Below are 21404 nucleotides of genomic sequence, written 5' to 3'. Positions count from 1 at the left end.
GTAATACACACCCGAATCACTACAAATTTGTGTGTGTTCGTGTAATCATATTTCTTCTACTCTTTTAATTTGTATAGAGTTAAGAGATCACTTAAAAATGACTTCAAAGTCTTTAGTTTTAGTTTCAATGTGTAAAAGGGTGAGATAAATTTGGGAAGAATGATTCCAAGAATATGTTGATAAAACCTGTTCACAATATGAACATATCCTTCACATATGTACTTGGGAAAATAGAAAATTAAAGAGGGGATCAAGAGAAATAAGTTACTATTATCATTTTACTATTTTTTTTCTCATATATCCATTTTTTAACTACCAACGAACAAAGTCCAGCTATCCGGGATAACCCGATGTCAAAAGATGACCCCATTTGTATGCAATTGCAGACAAGGCTGGATAGCCCAAGCCCATCATCTCCTGTTTTGAAGAAAACCCGCCGCCCGAAAGTCCACTGCAGTATAATTTTGCGGTCTCCAGCCCAAATCTTCACTTTCTCTTTATTGTCAGTTGAGCTAAAGCTCACCCAGCAACTACCCGTGTATCCTATACATGTCTTATTATATAGATATTATTACCGGAGTTGTATTTAATTCATTTGCATAGCTAGTAAACAGGAAAGAGGAAAGAATTAAAACAAGAATGAACATGTGGTAGCATACTCGGTATCCATTTTAAGCTTTATCAGTTGAAAAGCTCATATGGGGTTGAAGTTAAATGAGCAGCATTATGAATTTATGATGATGACATAGTATAACCTGACACCTCTGGACTGTGTAGGTTAGGTGCCGATAAATATGAAATTGGATGATTGTAGGACACTTCACTTCACTTGTACTTATACTACACACCTAGATATATATGTGTTCATGCATATATAACATATGCACACCAAGTTATATATGCCTTCGGAATATATAATACAACTACACCTAGAATATATAATACTAGCTTTTATTCCCCGTATTACGGAGTTATTTTATATTATTCGTTTTAAATTTATATAATTTTTAAGATTTTAGTTTTATTTATTGTAAGTAAGTTAATAATATAATTAGGATTTGATGGTAAAATGATTTCACAAATAAATAAGATGTTATGACCTGGTTTAAAAGCTATATGAGTTTGGTAAGACCTATGACCCTCTTTTTTTTTACTATAAAATTTTTTCTTAATTATAAATAATATTTTTTTTAAAAAAAAATCGGATATTAATTTTTAGTATATCCCTATTTTATAGGATTTTCATAACAAATATTTAATGGGTTAATTTTTAATATAATGAGATATTATAATCCGTTTAAGAGCTATATGGGTTTGATGAGACCCATACCCGTGAATTCGGGTCAAATGCATGAGAAACCTTCATTTAAAAATAAAACAATCTGGTGGCTTGAGAGAATTTAGGAAGATTTCGTTTATATATATATTTAAGATAAGATGTTTGTAATGCAAGAACCATACAATACACACCAAATGGCATTTTGGTTTTACGATACTAAGGTATTGGATATGACTTTGTCTTTCTAATCGTTGAGGGTTCAAGTCTCTTAGTATAAAAAAAGTGTAATAATTTATGAGTAGAGTTAGATTTGACGTTATTAAAAAACAATATAAAATATAGGTATACAACTCTTTCATCAGTGGTGAACCCATGATTTCTTTTCACGGGAGACTAAGTATTTTGGGGTATAAATAACACTAATATTTTCTTTTATAGATAATGGGTGCCTCTATTGTGGGCACACCCATGTCTTACATTATTGTGTGCCATGCACAAATATATTTTGCTAGTTATATCAAAATACTAAATAGTCATGAAATGGAAATGATTAACTAGGTTAGAAATTAGCTCATGTATTATACGAGTTGAATAAATGAAATATTCTTTTATCTTGACAAGTTAAAATTTATATATGTATATTATGATTGATGGGGTGTAATGTGAAACAAAAGAAGCCGAAAAAATAAGATAGTTGTTAAAGAATTTTATGTGAAAAAATTTGTTAAAAAGTAAATTCATGCATGTGATATATACTATAGATTCATTTAATGCATCGTACAATCTCATGCATGCTATCCCAAACGGTTACGGACTAGACTCCTCTTTATATACTTTACATGGTCTTCTACTCTTCCCACAAACACACTAATTAACCTTTTACACCAAGCCAAAATGACCCTCAAGGGTGCCACCAGCAACCAAGCGTGTGCCGCCTGCCGTTACCAGCGCAAGAGGTGCACCCCCGAGTGTGCACTCGCCCCACACTTCCGCCCCGAACACCCCATAATTTTCAAAAATGCACACAAACTCTTCGGTGTACGAAACATCCTTAGAATACTCGAACAGATCGACCCAAACCACAAAACCGAAGCCATGCGGTCCATAATCTATGAAGCTAACATGCGAGACCAGTTCCCGGTTCACGGCTGCCTCAGTGTAATATGTGATCTTCAGTATCAAATAAGACAAGCTGAGGAGGAGTTGTATAATGTTCTTACTTGGCTTTCTTTTTATAAAAAACATCATGAACAACAACATGTGACAACTTTGTCACAACATGTTGGTCATGGTTTGTTACAGCCAGGTTTGCCAATTTTATCATGTGATAATAGTAATTCTAATGCTAATGTATGCAATAATGCATTTTGGCTTCAAGAAACATATAAATCTAGTAGCTCCAACCATAGCGAAATCTATCCGTTCTTCGATAATACTCAAGGTTGAGAAACATAGGTAGAAGATGATGAATTAAGGTACTAATAATACCATTTTCATGGACTATTCTATTATAATAACCTTCATAACATCTATATATTAACAACATGAGATGATGGAGATTATGAGACTTAGGTTGAGTAGTTTTATGACTAGTATGTATGCACATGTATTGTACATGGTTGTGTGGCATATGTAATTTCTATTTCTAATTATATAATTGGAAATTCCTTATAAAAGTAATATTTATTATATATTTTGTGATGAAATTGGTTTTGAATTTTACTTTATGTTTTGGAAGCAATTGTATTGCGAGTTTATGTATTACAATTAAAACAAAAAATATACCGTAGTTCTTTATTTAAAGAATAAACTACAGTTTCCATCCATGTGGTTTGTCCAAATCTACAGTTTTAATCCAATAGTTTTAAATTTGTGATTTTCGTTCATGTGGTTTCATTTCACTTGCAGTTATATCCAACCACACTAATCCAGTTAAGTCTAATCGTTAAATCCATGAGTGTGCCCCTCACGTGAGGGGCAATTTTGTCCTTTTTTTCCCAAATACACCTCAACCCTCCCGTGAGGGGGCTTGCGGATTAGGGTTGGGGTTTATTTGGGTAGAAAAAGGAAAAAACTGCATCTCACGTGAGGGGCACGTTGATGGGTTTAACGACCAGACTTAACGAGATTAGTTAGATCGGGTTTAATTGCAAGTGAAATGAAACAACAAGGACAACGTCACAATTTGATAATATTAAATTAAAACCAGAAATTTGAACAAACCACATGAACGAAAGCCGCAGTTCACTCTTGTTTGAAAGTGATTCTATATTGAACATCCTCTGATAATCTCAATTTCTCATATAATTCCATTTCTAGTCTCTTGTGCTTTTTTTTTTGTCTCGTCTTGCAAAAATTATCTGAAACACTTTCAAAAGAAAACTACAACGTAACGTAGGAAGGAAAATCTTACAATATATACATGTTACAATTAAAACAAATGGAAAAAAAAGGAACAAGAAAATAAAAAAGAAAACTGCTAGTTAAGGCCCACGGTGTTCATCGGGTCAACCCGACTGGGTTTCAAGTTAATCAGGTTTTTTAAAAAATAAAGCTAACTCGTAACCCTACCCTATTAAGGTCTGGGCTTGTTGGGTTCGGGTTAGTCGGGTCACTCTATAATTTTAAGTTGATTATCACTCCAACCTATTAACACATTTTGTTTAGTAATTAACACATTGGCTTAGTAGCAGCTGAATATGAACATGTTTGATGGTTGGTCTCAAAACTTGTCAAAGAGAGGGTTAAGCGTTTTAGCATTTCATTTGATGTATTTTATCACTTGTTCCAAATCCCATATATAGTGTTCTTGACTCATTTCTATCAAATGCTATGCACTATGATCGAGTTTTCTTGATCATTAAATATATCTAACAAATTCTAAGATATTATTTACTTCGAGATCCTTGAATCATCTTCACATGATGTTTAAATTCTCATTAACATAATTTTTTTTCTTCACTATGATGTTTAGATATTTATGAATTATAAAATTTTATTTATTATTATTCTTATCTTATGAATTCATAAGGTATGTTATTACAAATATGATTAAATTTAACTTTTTTTATATATTTTAGTCACCCGTATATTACACGGGCTATATCCTAGTGTTACAATGTTTCACTAACTTCCAGCATGTCTCACATTACTCAACTATCACAAGTTACACTTTTTTTTGGTTAAATGACAATGCTTGCAAAATATTATAAAAATAAAATTATTAAAATTGTTACAAGGGTTTAGATGTTTTGTGATTGACGATTATAGTAATTTGTATGTGAAGTTGGACCCACAAGACTCACCTCAAAGAGGGACGTCTGCGCAGTTGAACCCGCAAGACTCACCTTCAACAGGGACGTCTGCGCAAAGGCTAAACTCGCAACCCCTTGAAGAGGGACGTCTGCGTAGAAACCAACTGGGCCCGCAGGACCCACCATACTCAGAGACGTGACGTCCTTACGCGCAGTACGCAAGCTGTTCCCGCAGAAAAAGCCTCCCAATGGTGAAGTACTCCGCCTGTTCCCGCAGTTGCGGATACAAGCCATCAGGGAAGGCTACCTGCGCAGCAAAGCTACACGCACAAGGCACTTAACTCTTAAATAATTCAGTAATGTCACCTGAAGAAGGAGTGAGCAAGCCGGGAACACTCCCGCACAAAGCCGGGAGAACTCCCGCACAAAGCCGGGAGAACTCCCGCCCAAATGAGCCAATCCGTACGATACTGGAGGATCTTTTGTACTGTACCTGACGAGGTATGGACAAAAGATCTGACCAAGGATACGACAGCTCACTGACAACAGTATGACGAGCAGCACACTCTTGTACTGTATGTCACTATTAGCCGCTGCCTACTCACCAACCTGTCGGTGGACGTGCATGGCCTGCAGTTGGTGGAACATGAATAGTACACAGCCGGCCTGGTCACTATCAGCCGCTGCCTATCCACCAACCACCGGCATGGCATGTGCGTAGCCCACAGTTGGCAGAACATGAACACTATTCAGCCGGCTGTACCTGCTTGGAAACCTACATTCGGCTATAAATACTCCAACACCTTGGAATGGTATCATCTCATCTTATCTCATATCTCATATATTGATATATTACCTGATATCTGCTCTAGTCATTCTCTTAATATACACTTATATTCAAGGGCAATCTAGTCTGATTCTCACGCCGGAGGGTGGTCACAAGGAGGTACCCCCCCTTCTCAGTGACGAGCTCACGGTGTCTGTTTTGCAGGTTATCAGAAGAACCATCTTTGCCGGATCTAACCCATCGTGGGAAACATCTATTTAACCCCTAGATTATCCGTAATCTGACAGGGGTCAATTAGTGTTTCTTCATTGGCGCATTATCCGTAATCTGACAGGGGTCAATTAGTGTTTCTTCAGTATGGTAGGTGGGCTTGTGCATTAGGTTGCCTAATTTAGTTAGGGCGTGATTTGTTGTAGGTAGGCTTGGGCTATGGGTTCAAAAATGAGCCCGGAACCCGACCCTAATAATAATGAGCGTTAATTGGGTATAATCTGAGTAACCCGATTGATACTTTTTTGACCCTATTTAACCCAACCCTAATTAGTTTATTCGGATTTGTGTCGATTTAATCGGGTTCGAGTATTTTGGACACCTCTACCCACGTTGGAGACATTTCCATTAAGTAGACCTCTAGGAACACGTCTATCTCCTTAGGATACAACAAACAAAATCTATTTTGTGGTACCGCTGGAAAACGCCACGGAGTCTGAATTGTAAAAGGCAAATGTATTATTTGTTGCTAGAATTATTTGTGTGGGTTTGTTGCAAAATGTGGGATGCAAAAAGTGTCTCTCTAACTAAGGTAGCACCTTAGTTTTATAGTATGAAATTATTGTGGTATGCGAGTGTATTTAAACATCCTTTTAGAGACCCGTGAGTGTGTTTTGACCCAACATCTAGATCAACTTCTCAATATTCGAGTGAGTTATGATCCAACCTATGGACCAACCTCTTATTTGAGTGGGTTTTTCCATCCTTTAAAAAGGACACAAGCCACACAACCTATAAACGGCATTTAATCATAACCCTCTGAATTGAACCAATCAAAGGTCTTTAGTCGCCTCAAGCTTGAAACTTGTGGACCGCTTATGAGCACCACGGCCGGACTTCTGACCCTTAGTTTAGAATTCTTTGTTCAAAGGTCTATGAGCCAAATACATCTTCAAATTTATATGAAGAGAAAGAAGGTGTGCAATTGTAGTTGGAAAACGCGAGTACATGCCTATTGAGATGTTTAAGTGGATTTTTTTTTTCTAAAATTATTCGTTACGTGTAGGCAATGAGGTGTGAAAAAGAGTGAAAAGTAGGTCTTGAAAGAAGAGTTGGATCTTGGTGGACGGTGGTACTAAAATTGGGGTAAAGAAAGATACAAAGAAAAGCTATGCTTAGTTATTTTAGTAGGACAAGTTGAAAACCCGCTCAATCAACCGTCACATATGATATCCATCCATCCTTCAAAAACACCCAATTTCCATTTAAGCACATAACATTTCGTTAAGCTTCTAAACATATCTCATAATAATTACATCTGCTGGTAGAGCCAATATTTTTCCCCTATAATGTCAATAATAACCTAAACGCGTCGCATTGACCTATCTTTGACGAGATGACAATCCAGTCAATGTTAAACACTCTTCTCATCTAATTATAAATTGGAATCATGATGCTATAGTGTGATATTATTTTATCCGATTGGTTAAGCCCTAACTCGACTAACATAAAGCATGGTGTAGCTATAGCAAGTCTAACCAAGTGTTGTTGATCTTCAAAGATACAAAATGATATAAAATAAAGTTATTCAACCTTAACTAGTGGTCTATCATTTGAAGTTGAATATTTTATATTAATAAAACACCAACTCTTTTTATAACATGTGAAACTTATAATCGACAAACTGATCAAAATTACAAAAAACGAACATTGCTTGAGATTGACTCCTACTTTCCAATGGTAACTATTTATCAACAATTCAAAACATATATAACCATTTTTTCTTAAACAAAGAGATATAAGGCTCATAAAATATTATCAGAGTTCTCTATGCTGGATAAAGAAAATATTAATTATATGATAGCATATCCCAAACGTTATTCTTACGATAATCATAACTCATCTTTCATTTCAAGATTCATAGTTATTATTCGCACGTTTACATATTAATATTGATACTTCAATTCCTATTTTAGGTTTTGTATAACCCTTGTTCAAACCATCCATCTGATCGCCATTTCTTGTAAAGCGACTCAAGATTTGACTTTAAAACTCTTCTAAAATCGCACACCACCCCTCATTAAATTGTATACAAACTTTCATATCCAGAAGCTAGATCAAAGACCATCTCATTTATGCTTGTTACCACAAAGGTCAAATCTTGACAACCTCAACACATCAATTTTAAACCGAAACGATGCTCTAACGATAATCGTGAGCTAATCTATCATTTCAAGAATCACAATAGTTATTCGCATATGTGAACATTTAGTTAAATTCGATACTTCAATTCCTAGTTGAGATTTCGTATAACCTCCCTATCCAAAACACCCATATGATCACCGTATCTTGTGAAATACAGAGCAACTCAACATTCGAATTTAGAACTCTTAAAAAATCACATACCATCCTTCATAAAATATTATTATACCAAGAAGCTAGATCAAATACCATCTCATCTATATGCTTGTTACCTGAAAGTTAAAATTTGAACCATCTCAACATATCTATTTTAAGCCCAAACGTTGTTCTAACTATAATCATTTGTCCATTTTAAACCCGAATTTTGTTCTAGCGATAATCATTAGCTAAACTATCATCTCAAGAATCACAATATTCATTCACATATATACATTTAATTAATTTTGATACTTCAATTTCTATTTTAGGTTTGATATAACATCCCATGTCCTAAACATCCATCCATTCGATCACTCTATCTTGTCAAACACGAAGCAAATCAAGATTCAACATTAAAACTCTTAAAAAAAATCACACACCGTTCTTCATAAAATCTTCTACAAAATTCATACCAAAAGGCCAGATCAAAGAGCGTCTCATCTATGTTATCTCAAAAGTCAAATCTCAACCACATTAACCAATCACGTGAGAGGTAAATCAAGTCGATTAACAAACACCGAAAGTAGATTAAAAGGAGAAAGGCACACCATCCGATCACCATTTCTTGTAAAATATGAAGCGACTCAAGATTTGACATTAAAACTCTTCTAAAATTTCATACCATCCCTCATTAAAAAATTATACAGATTTTTATATTAAGGTGATATATTAAAAACCATCTCATTTATGCTTGTTACCTCAAATCTCAAAACTCTACCACCTCAACATATCCACTTTAAACCCAAACATTGTTCTAACAATAATCATTACCTTTTTTCTTTTTTAAAAGGAAACTTTATTAAAAAACTAAAGAGAATCACTTACAAGAGACAAGTAGCCCATAACAAAGAAAAAACAAAAAGACATATAATAAAACAACCAACCACTTATAAAGAAAATTTCACGAAATTGAACCGAAACCACTTATCTCACTCAAGACATGAACTTTTGCTTCTTTGTTTGACCCAAAAAAAAGATGCCGATTTGATCTCATACACCATCGTGAACATGACAATGGGTACTTTATTAAAAATGAGATCGTTCCTACTCACCCATATAATCCAACACGTCACTGTCAAAATAGATTGAACCACCAAACACGAATTATTACACTTGATAAATTTGTTCGGGGTTATTCCAAAATTTCTTCCACTGATACAAAGTTTGCACACATAGACAGCTTTACCCAATTCATAATAATTGACCAAATATTCTTAATACCTTCGAAATATACCAACAGGAATTGTGCCGTCTCCGGACACGAACCACAGATCGGACAATTCACATTCCCAACATTAATACCCTGATAGTTAATGCACTTCTGGTTGTGATTCCATCCAACAATAATCTCCAAATAAAACAGTTTATCTCTATCGGTAACCACTTATTCCAAAACTTAAAATTATGTACCTCATACACCAATTGGTTATTCATCATTTCAAGACTCATAGTAGTTATTCGCACATTCACATTTAATTAATTTCGAAGTTTCAATTCCTATTTTAGAATTCCATATAACCTCTCTCGTCCAAAACACTCATCCAATAACCATATCTTATAAAATACAACGCGTCTCAAGTTTTGACTTCATAACTCTTCAAAACTCACACACATTCCTCCATAAAATCTTCTATAAAATTCATACCACACCATCCTACATATAATCGTTTACAAAATTCATACCATAAAACCTAAAATCAAAGAGCGTCTCATCTATGCATGTTACCTCAACAGTCAAATCTCGACCACATTAACACATCCATCATAAACCGTTTCAAATCCATCACATAAGAGGTAAATCAAGCTATCGCTAAACAAACACAAATTAAGGGCAATTTGTTACATAAGAAAGAAATCTTTTAGCAAAAGAGTGCAAGTCACTTCCAAACTCCGAACTTCAAAACACCAAAACAAAGGTTTACTTTACTCTTATAATTATCAATATCATCAATCAGTCCCAAAACGCTGTCGTTTCACTGCTGAATTTGTTACCCGTACACAAACCCCCCTTTTGCCCTAATTTTCCATCAAACCCTCCATTTCTCACTCCAATTCTCTCCAATTTCAACCTGTTTTCCTTCAATTTCTTCACTTTCTCTCTCTTACCCACAAATCTAGAGAGAGAAACCTTCCCATTGATCTCAATTTCACATCAAATGACCCCCAATTCATAGATTCTTCTACACTAACAATAATAATAATATCATTAATATTATTATTACTTCTACCATCTTCAAGATCCCATAACCATGACCGACGAACACCCACCGTCTCCGATCCGGTCCGAAGCTAAACCGGCTGCCAACGGCGTGGTGAGGAGAGAACGGCCGTCACGCGCGTGCACTGCACGATCGGCTGCTCGGATTTACGAGGCGGCGGTGGCGGAGGCGGCGGTGGTGGTGGCACGCCGCCAGAAGCCCCGCCGGAGGGTTCGCCGGGAAGTGGAGGAGGAGGATGAGGAAGAAGAGGAGCAGCCGCCGAGCCCGCCTAACCCGTATAGCGGTATCGTTACGCCCTTGGTCGGTGAGCCCGAACCCTCGCAGCTGCCCCGGTGGAATATTCGGTCCATGTCGGAGTTGGCCTCGGCTTTAAATTTTTTAAATGTGAGGGTTTAATTTAAAGTTTGTGTTTTGATTAGTTAACGTCCAAATTAAATTAACGTGTTAACTGTGAGAACCAAGTAGCGTAGTTATATATACATCATAGTGTAATTATGGTGTAGTGTAATTACACTACGATGTAATTACATAATTACACTACGATGTAATTACATAATTACACTACTTGGATATATAACTACACTACTTGATTCGCACAGTTAACACGTTAATTTAATTTGTACGTTAACTTTCCCGTAATAATATAATGTGGATTTTGTGGTGCAGGTGTTTAGGCCTTTGTTGAATATTAAAGCGGAGTTTTCGGTGGAGGAGTTGGAGACGGCGCTTATTACGCCGAATAATACGTTGGGTGAAATTCATATTCCTCTGTTGAAGGTAGTTATAATGATCATATAGTTGAGAATATTGTTTTTGCAAGAATTTTGATATTTTGATATGAAATTTGTTTATTTGAGTGTGCGTTAGTTGGTAGGTTTAGATGGGTATGTTGCTACGGGTAGAGTAGTTTGTCGGGTTGGTTTTGGGGATGAAAAAGATTGCATCTTTTCACAGGAATATTGTTTCTTGGTGTATTGTGGTTTGTTTGTGTTCAAAAGTCTGGTTTATTAGGGATTTGTGTTATAGGAACATATCTAAGAATAACATGGTGACTGCTTCTTTTGGTGCATCTTAATACAGGTTTTTTCGTGTTTTAGTTTTTGTTAGTGGTTCTTGTTAGAAGATAGGATAAGTTTTTGGACTTCATGTAAAATACCTGATAATAAAATTTTACAAGACATAAGTATGAGAGGGTGTTATTGACCTTAGATAGAACATACTGCCAACAAAAGACATGTTTTTTATATGAAAGATCCATCATATGCTCTTTCTTTGGGCTTGCGTGAAATCTTAGAAACCTTAATGAGCAAGTAGCATGCTGCAATAGCCTTTTTGGATAAATCATAATGGTACAAAATAGATGTTAATTATTTGAACCACTTGAAGCTAAACTTGGTAAATGTACATAGTTTAAGCTAATATGAGAGGTGATTTGGTCTTTATGCTCAACTAGATGTAACCTGGTCTTTATAATTCTCTGCTAAAGGTTGCTATGATGTTCGTACAGCTGAGAATTTTGTTTTTGCAAGTATTTTTCATGAAATTTGTTACTTGAATGTGCATTTGTTGGTAGGTTTAGATGGGTATGTTGCCATGGGTAGAGTAGTTGGTCGTGTTGGTTTTGAAGATGAAAAAGATTGTATCTTTTTGCAGAAATAGCTTTGGTTTTTGGGAAAGTTAAAGATTGTATCTTTGCATAGAAACAGGGCATTATAACTTCTGATCATTATTTCTTGGTATGGTTTATTAGGTAATCTTTGAGTTAGAGGAACATATCTAACAAAATACATGATGACTGCCTCTTTTTGGTGCATACAAACATAGGATTATTCTTGTTTTAATTGTATTTAGTGGTCTTTATTTGAAGATATGATAAGTTTTTGAACTTCATGCCTTTAGATAGAACATACTGCCAGCCAAAGACATGTCTTTTTTATAAGAAAGATTCATCATATGTATTTTCTTTGTGCTTGAGTGAAATCTTAGAAACCTTTATAAACAACTAGCATGTTGCAATAACCTCGTAGGTAAACCTTAACAATACTAATTGATGTTAATCATTTGAGCCACTTGAAGCAAAACTTTGAAATTGTATATACTTTAAACTAATATATGAGATTTGATTTTGCTATTATGTTCAACTAGATGTAGTCTGGTAGTAAATCAATTACAAGTTATAAAATATAAAGCTTGAAAGCAAGACAATGTGTTAATGTATGTACTTGGGTACAATACTACAATGATTTGGCTCGTATCTACCGATTTCCATTTCTTGCACTTAATTTCAACATTAAAAAAGTTAACTTTACTGTTTTCTACTATGCTCTTTTATTTAGGCAATACCTCCAGTTACTCGGATGGCGCTAGGGCAAAACACTTGGGTTACTGTTCTATGCCGAAAGCTTAGAGATTGGTGGCATTGGGTACTTTTGTAAATTATTTTGATCATTTTGGTTGTATGTAGTGTTGCTAATCATAATTCATAAAGTTAACTTTGTAACTTTATTGCAGGTTTCAGAAGGAGAACTACCTATAGTTGCATCACATGGGTAGGTTACTCATAGTTTATACATGTCATTTATTTAGGATAAAAAGCTGCAATTTTGACTCATTTATCTGTAATGGGTCAATTTGGGTTGTATTTTGTTTCTTGGGTCAATTGGTTAAATATTTTGTTTTTCAGGACCGAAATTGAGACATATAAGAACCTTGATCCTGGTGTTCGTGTGGTGATATTGAAAGCTTTATGTGATATTCGTGTCGAGGTAACATTTTCTTTAAAGAGTGGTTGATTTTTTAAACCATAAGTCTTTTTTTCTTTATAAACTATTATTTTTTGCGAAAATGTGAAATAAATATCATTTTTATTAATAGTCATGTTAATTTCAATAACCATTTGTGAAGTGTATATGGCGTAATTCTTGCAGCAAGATGATATCAGAAGCTATATAGATGACTCCATAAAGCACGGTGTTCCTCTTTCTGCATTTCGTAAAGAGCGTACGGGCGGTAATTCTCATGGTGTTTCTTTCTGGTAATATACCTATATCTCTTAATTATCTATATATTTAGGAGCTTTGCTTTTCATTGCAAAAAAACCGTTATACATGCAAAAATCCAAGTTGAATGATCGTCAGTTGCACTTAGAAACAAAATATGATGGCTGCTAAGTTAAATATTTTGTTTAGGTGGTGATATTTACTTATTTAGTGGTGTTGGTTTGTGTGGACTTATTGTGTGTTATTTGTTGGTGAGAAGGTATGAAGACGATCCTATCATTGGTCAAAGGTTGTACCGTGAAATTAGAAAAGTCGAAGTGAAGAAAGGAAAGGGGAAAAATGTACACTCGTTTTCATCTTACGAGTGGGAAACAGTTGCAACTAATTTGGATGAATTTCAAGACGTGTCTGTAAGTTTCATGACCGAGTTTTTTGCATCTATTTTCACTCTTTTTGCTCGTACCAACAAAAATCGACCCGTTTATGGTTCATCAGGAGAAGCTATTTTCTAGCAAAAACAGAATGGAAGCTTCTCTCGGGAAGAAATTAAAGAACGACATGCTTCCGGAGATTGAGAAAGTCCAAAAGGTAACTCATTGTTTTGTTATTTTAAGTGGTAATATAATAAGATAATTGTTTGTGTTACAGTGTTTTCATTCATGGTTCCTGTATTGTTTATTATTGCAGAAGAAAGAGAAACTTTTAAAGAAACAACATAGAGAGGCGCTTCTTTTAGATGGTATGATTTTAGATGGGCTTGGTCCGGGCCGATCTCTTCGTGGTAGAAAACAAGTCTCCTATACTTTTGGTAAGATTAATTCTTTATTTATTAACTTCTTTTTAAAAAATATTTGTTGTCCTTTGGTCCCATCATATTAAACCGTTGCATTATTATTTTTAGATGATTATGACCGATCAATCAACGAGGCTATCGAGATAACCAAGTACTCAATTCTTCACCTTTACACTTTCAATTTTTTCTTTTTCATAAATATGTTTGTTGGGCGACCCGACTCGACTTGATCCGTTCTTCTTGGCACTTGTACTTAGATTATCGACTTTTTGACTTTTGTAGAAGAAAGCAACAGTCACTAGAACCAACCGTAAGAAGAGAAGGGTTGAGACACGATTCTTCCACAAATGGTAGATCGGGTGGTGGGCCCGCGCCTGCCACTTCACAAAATAACCACAACACCTCCTTCAGCCCACCATCTCCTGATTCACTCAACTATGATGAGAGTGACGAGGATAACGAATCTCAACAACTGGACCGCAGGTACTTCGTTAATTATTCACACCCATTTTTCTTAACAAAATTTGATTGATAAACAATCAAATGGCCCGTTTGACCTGTTATCATCTTTACACGCAGTAGTCGAAGGAGGCAGAGACCTCAACGATACTCTGCACGCGAGTTTGTTGAAGCGGTTTCAGACAACGAGGCGCGTATGGATAGCGATTATAACGAGGATGGTGATGAGGATGATATAGTCGGTGAAGCCGTGTACGATGAAGAATATTTAAAAAGAAAAAAAGAAAGGAAGAAGATGTCGAGTAGTTCTGAAGGAGATGAAGAATATAGATGGGATGACGATAATGCTGAAGATGAAGACGAAGGTGAAGAATCTTTAAGTGCAAGTGAAAATAGTGACGAAAGCCCGCAAAGAGTTAAAAAGTTATCGGGCTGTACCCGTCGTGAAACGAAGTTGAGATCGGTTAATGAAATCAGAAAGGGCCCTAGACGTAGTAGACGGGCCGTGCGAACCCGAATCGATTACAAACAGTTTGAATTTTCAGATTCTGAGCCCGAAATGGAACAGCCCGAGACTTCCGAGAGTTCGGATAAGCACTCGGAACCGAGTGAGAAATCCGGGTTTTCGATGGGAAGTAGTGACGAAGCCGATGCCAACGATAATAATGATGATTATGATGAGGATGATAATGAGAATTATAACGATAACGATAATGAAGTTGATGATGGTAACGAGAATGAAAACGAGAATGATATTGATAATGAAAATGAAGAGATGAAGGTTGACCAGCCTGTTATCGAGCAAGACCCGAAGGTTGACCAAGAAGAACAAAACGGGGCATCAATGAAGGTGGAGAGCTCGGAACAAGACGAGTTTGAAACGGGTGCACGGAAAAGAAGGTTTCTTGATTTAAATGAGCTTGCACCGGGTTCGGGTTTTGAAGACGGGCCTGTAAAGGATGACGATACAAACGATTTCTAAAACCGAGTAATTTTTTAAACAAGCCGCGTTTTTAATAAGCAAGTGGGTTCTTGATCTTCAGTGGGGTGTAATATTTAGCGAAACGAGATGGCGTTGAATTAGATTTTTATTATGGTTACAAGTCTTTATATCTGAGAATTTTGGTTGTTGATATTATCAGCATTTAGAAGCCGAATTGTTTGTTGTACTTTGAACCATCCGCCTTATCCCGAAAGGTACTAATTTCTTGCGTTTTTAGCGTAGATTTTTAAAACATTAACGTAATTGTATGTATTTATGCAAGATTGATGCTTTAGTTTTGTTTATAAGCTGGTTGCTAATGTGTTGAAACATTTATTGCTACGGGTCGGTCTGTTACCTCAGCTATGTCCAATGATAGAGTCTAGCCTGGACCGTTTGCATATGTCGATTGTTGGATATAATTCTTCTGGCTACTCCAAAATAATACCGCATCTACCTACGCTTCACTTGATGCTTAGTTCAGCCTGCGCGTTATGTACCATAAACAGTTCATAATCGACAGTTACAGTTATTTTTTGTTTCAAACCATAATTCAAATTAGCGTCGACGGAGCGAAATTCTGCATTGACTAAAGTAAGCCTAAACTAAGAGGGTGCTTTAAAAATTTCTTTTTGTTCGGGTCAAAACAAGTTTTAATTAAAACAGGCGTGCGTTAGAATATACCGTCAAGATAAAAAAAAAAAGACATAAAAATTAGGGGTGTGCAAGAAATCGAAAAAAAAAATACGAAACCGGAAAAACCGAAACGAAACAAAAAACCGAAGGTTTGGTTTTATGTTTTTGTAAAAACCGAACTTACAGTTCGGTTTTGGTTTTGAATGAAATTAAAACCGAAAAATCGAACCGAATTTCTAAACTTTTATATTTTTATTTTAAATAATTAATAAAAAATTAATAAATATGTAACTCGAATATCTTTTAAAAAGGTATAATTATCAAAATTCAATATACTTATATTATATTATTTCTCCCCAACTTTTTTTTTCGCGCATCAAAATTTGCAAGCAAATGGAAAAACCGAAAAAACCCGAAACCGAAATCGAAACCGAACGGTTTAAAAAATCCAAAAACCAAAGTTTTGGTTTTTGATTTGGTTTTAGCCTAAAACCGCACCGAATCTCACCATGCACAGTGTACGGTCCCGATCTCATCCCTAATGCACACCCCTATCAAAAATAGTTCACCCACCTGTAAGGCGGCTGCACGGTCGAGGCAAGTGGTGTTGGCGGCGGTGTCAACAGCGCTAAGTAGGTGGAGGTTATGGTGATGGTGAAGAGGTTACTCATATGGCATATACCACTCAATGTAGAAAAAGTTTAAAAAAAAATACAAGGATATGATATGTGGAGTCAGTCCCACATCGGTTGTCTAAAGAAACCTAAAGAGGTGCAAGCCACTATTTAATCAAGCAGGTGTAGCAGGTGAATGGCACGCAGCCATGCAGTGAGCACAAAGCGAACTATTCTTTCGCCTTTTACTAAAGAATACCGTGTGTTCGCTGCGCAAAGTGGCATAAGCCTATTTTTGGAGAGTCCTTTCTATTTGTTGAAAGGCTCCAACCAAAACTTGAAGTTATAAACCTTTTCTTCTGTCTTTGTTTAATAGTTGAACTGCTTGCTATGTTTTTTGAAAGAATTAGCCTGGCCACTTGCGAATGGTGGGTTTAATTGTTTTGTCCTTTGAAATAACAAGGTGCGCATTTTGCATATGGTGGATTCAATTATTTTTCTTTCACAATAACAAAGCGCGCATTTGTGTTGTATTTTACATCAAAATGGGGCCAATCTGTATAATTTAAAAACTTTTAAACACGCGCTGAATTAGTACCTCGAACGGTTTTGACAAAACCACTATGGCCAAAACGGATTGATTTAGAAAAAAAAGTATTAGATGACTAAAATCATGAAATTACAAATCATAAATTGTTATAAAACATATCCAACTTCTTAAGATAGCAAACAAGATGAGGAAGAACAGCCAAAACATTAACACAAAGTTCAAAAGTAGCAAATTTGTAGCACTTGAATCACTAACAAAAAACATATTTCAAATCATCAACACCGTCATAAACCAACATCAAATAGAGAAATTCAGACTCGACGTCATCAAGAAATCAATTAAGGATTTAACCGTGTATTATCACTGATCATCGGTTGCATCAAAATGCTCAAATTAGAAAATGGAGAATCCTGTTTAGCGTCACAAGCAGTAACATTTGTAATATTTAAAGGAAAATCATCACTAGCATAAAAAAGTACAATCACACTTCTAATGGCAAAAGACATAATGCTAAAAGCCTAAAAATATAGAAATTTCTCATTAAAATGCCAATACATAAGTTACAAAGAATAGAAAGTTAAGATTAATTTATGACTAATCTGATGTTCAGAGGCCAAACAAAACAAATGACATTAACATACAGTGACATATATTTATATGACAACCAAAATCAAACTTACTAAAGTCCAATTCTTTGACATAACGATATTAAACACAATTTGCTCAAATTCTAGTACTATTACGAGAAACAGAAAGGAAATCATGGTTTGTTCAAACCGTGATCAAGAACTTGAGAAGAAGAAAAGTTATTGACAATAATAAGTTAACGGTTTCAACCTTGTGAATACCGCTTTCATATTCAAGACTCATCCTGTATTCACATATTGCAACGGTCTTTAGAACGACAAGGTCATAGCTATCCATGTAAGGTGCAATGACAATATCCAAGAGTCAAAGCAGGAAGCCTGTTGGGTTGGGTTAAAATGGCACCACCATTTTGTCTATCTAAACTTTTTTTTATATTTTTTTATTGTATATAATTAATATGTTAAATGTGTATTTTAATTAAAAGCAGATTTAAAAATGTACGAAATCACACAGGAAAAATTACTCTTAGTGTTATTTTCATAACGTTTGACCTGTTAATTGTTATCCTTTTAACTTATTTTCTTGATTTTACTACACATCGAAACACCACCAACATAAATCATCCATAAGTAAATGCCACCTCCTTTAAACTTACAAATTTTCAATAGGTGTCCAAAATCACACATTCTTTTCAAACCCCTAATCCATAGTTTGACAGGTTGCGCTTGTGGTAAAGAGTACTGTAACCTGAAGAGGCGGTAGAAGTAGCAATGCGAGGGTATCCCACATTGGCAATGTCAAAAAAGACCAAGAGTTAGTGCTGTATATAAAAACGAGAAGAGGCCTTTGGAATACTCACTTACCTGGACGGGGTCAATGGGCGATCAATAAGACCCATGGCCTAGGCTGGTGACCTCCATTGCACTCTGGAGGGGTGCCCGCCTAAGGTCGGCCCAAGTGGTCGAGCCTACGTCATAATTTGTTGCAGTGGAGGCCTGCGTTCGCGCGGCCTCTGCCTAATACTTTTAAGTCTAAAGTTACAAAACTGTTTTTGAACTTACAGGACTGGCAACCCTGTGTTACTCTGATATCTTTGGTATGATTTAAGATAAATCGCAATCCAATATTTATACACAACTTGAAAACTACTATCTTTCTGAATGTTTTCTGTCTCGGTGTGTTTATGTCTCAAGTTGTTGACTTCAATATAGAGCAGGAGTCATTTCATGATACAGTGTTTTCGTCTTTCCAAACATTTTTTTTATATATTATCAGTTTGTTGAATATATACTATATTCCCAAGCTGTTTGGAGGTTGTATGATAATATTTACATTTCTTTTGTTGCTGCAAATCCAAAAACCAAACACTGCCAGCTAACAGGTTCAAAATAATTACACCGAACAGAAGTAGGAAAAAGAGTAGAGAATGAAAAGGATTTGGTATGTGGAGTCCATCCCACATCGGTTGCATAGAGAAAGATAAAAAGGTGAAACCACTATTTCAGGCATGCAGGTGATCCTGGTGAAAGGCACGCAGCCACACAGTGAATACAAAGCGAACTATTCTTTCGCCTTTTACTAAAGAATACCGTGTATTCGCTGCATCAAGTGGCATACGACTATTTTTGGAGAGTCCTTTCTATTATTGAAAGGCTCCAACCAGTTGCTAGTTTAAATCTTTTTGTTCATTCTCGTTTATGAAATGTACATATTTGTGTAGGTTTTTCCTGTGTATGATTGATTGTTTTAACATTAAATAAGTATTCTGTTACGGTCACAAAATGGTGACACTCAACATTATCTAAAAATTATTCATACAAAATGGATTATTCATCTTTACATAACCATTAGCTAATTTAGGATAGATTATAGACTAGACATGTAAGTATGTAACTTATATAAACGCTATGATGTAACATTAATCGCTACAACAATACAATCTATTACAATATTTAGTATATTTGATACATCAAATTTAGCCTACAACTCAACACGAAGAACAAGAATTGAAGACAAATAAAGGTATCAAAACTAGGAGTGGTATGAACTTAGAGGTGATGTTGATTATACAGAATTGATGAGTAAAACCCAATTTTGGGTGAAGAAGAATAATTAGCCAGCCTCTCTTCTTTATATACACTCCAACATAGTTGGTTGGTCCGCAATAACCCAATCAACTCGGCATTAGCCCAAAGATCTATATGCAAAGTAACACTTAACAAAATCACATTAGAGAACAATCAAAATTCAAACACCTATCCTAAATATGCATATGATATTGAATTGTAACGAATACTTATACAATCTCTCTTCTGTTTAATATAATAAGACCATAACTCACGATCCATGAACCAAGCAGCGGCCCAATTTTTAAGTCTATTGCTTTTAAGATGTTTACAAAAAAAGATAATAATTTGGAGATTTGCGAACCTCTTTTTACACGAGAATAAAATAGAACTTAAATTAGATTTCAAAAAGTTCTATTATGGTTTGTGGGATTTGTTGATACTATCATCCAGAATCTATCTAAAATATTAACCTAGTTGTATATGTTCATGCAATATTGATACATTAATGATGCATGTAAATGTTCAGAGACAATTTTGAGCAACTGTTAATTATTGTGATCTATCTGGTATGATTAAGATAAATCACAATCCAAATCAACCCGTTCATAAACGGGTTAAAGTTGCTACCTTTGCCTCTAGGATATATGCACAGCTAAAAACCCATGTCTATCTTTCCAAACTGTTTTCTGTTATTGTTACGCTATACCTATTAAACATTATGGGAAACACTGGGCCCATGACGAGTCTTTGAGTGTTTATGTCTCGAGTTATTGGCTTCAGATTGAAGTAGGTGTCATCTTATGTTACACCATTCGGGCCGGGCATGAATCAGTAATTTGTCCCACAAGCAAAAATCACTTGTGTAGGAAATTGATAGTGTAGTAAGATGTATAAGAATCTTCTATGCAGCCAACTGACTATGAACATAATCGACCGGCTTCCTTCTACTGTGTAAAAACACTATCAAGATCATGTGTAAGTAATAAAAACACATAATGAAAATATAATAACTCTTCTGGCCATTTCTATAGAAAAGCCCATACCGAATTTAGTTGATTTGCGTTGTATTTTACAATACATCCAAACCTCCTCATTACAGTTGATGGTCAACTTCTTGGTTCGGCCTATCACCCTGGTCAACCATTAGCTCGCCTTCGACTAGTCAAACTTGTTAATATCATCATCACGGGTTCCTTTCTCACATTTCAATTTTCACATCACGATCAAATAAAAGGAACCACTAATGAAGAAATATAGTGTTAATGTTGTTACCCACATTCTGTACGAAAACATTGTTGTTCATAATCTATTAATATTTACATTTGTTTTGTTCTGAAACACAAACCATGGTTAAATTAGCATTAACCAAAGCAAAACTTAAATATTCCTAATTCGGTGGATTCGGTCATTCCCGCCAGCTGATGTGTTCGAGTCAAAACTGGTCACTGTTAAAAAGTACTAATTTGGTTCCAGTCAAAACAGGTTCTAACTTATATAAATTTAAGTTGAAACAAATCGTAGTAGGAAAAAAAGTATCAAAATGACTTTATTTCTTCGTAAGGTGG

General features: G+C 35.3%; 1 protein-coding gene and 3 non-coding genes across 4 annotated transcripts; all 4 read left to right on the top strand.

Annotated features, from left to right (window-relative positions):
- The first annotated feature begins 9920 nt into the window (after positions 1–9920).
- LOC143558496 (DDT domain-containing protein DDR4-like) lies at positions 9921–15691 on the top strand. Its single transcript, XM_077047323.1, has 12 exons — positions 9921–10533; positions 10816–10926; positions 12486–12572; positions 12661–12698; positions 12833–12914; positions 13077–13183; positions 13408–13558; positions 13644–13736; positions 13836–13956; positions 14050–14092; positions 14224–14424; positions 14521–15691. Exons 1-12 carry the CDS (start codon positions 10180–10182, stop codon positions 15380–15382), a joined length of 2250 nt encoding a protein of 749 aa, XP_076903438.1. The 5' UTR covers positions 9921–10179; the 3' UTR covers positions 15383–15691.
- Positions 15692–16837: 1146 nt separating this feature from the next.
- On the top strand, positions 16838–16957 carry LOC143559044 (U5 spliceosomal RNA). Its single transcript, XR_013139855.1, has one exon. It is a non-coding gene; the product is annotated as a U5 spliceosomal RNA (small nuclear RNA).
- A 1668-nt stretch (positions 16958–18625) lies between these two features.
- On the top strand, positions 18626–18786 carry LOC143558987 (U1 spliceosomal RNA). Its single transcript, XR_013139841.1, has one exon. It is a non-coding gene; the product is annotated as a U1 spliceosomal RNA (small nuclear RNA).
- Positions 18787–19305: 519 nt separating this feature from the next.
- LOC143559024 (U5 spliceosomal RNA) lies at positions 19306–19424 on the top strand. The gene has a single exon (XR_013139850.1). It is a non-coding gene; the product is annotated as a U5 spliceosomal RNA (small nuclear RNA).
- The last annotated feature ends 1980 nt before the right edge of the window (positions 19425–21404 follow it).

The sequence above is a fragment of the Bidens hawaiensis genome, unplaced genomic scaffold (assembly GCF_021521415.1).
Source record: "Bidens hawaiensis isolate Kalapana, Puna unplaced genomic scaffold, B.hawaiensis_p1.1 tig00001087_1, whole genome shotgun sequence".
NCBI classification, from domain to species: Eukaryota; Viridiplantae; Streptophyta; class Magnoliopsida; order Asterales; family Asteraceae; genus Bidens; species Bidens hawaiensis.
The sequence above is the reverse complement of the archived record's forward strand: the minus strand, read 5'-3'. Positions and strand labels throughout refer to the sequence as shown.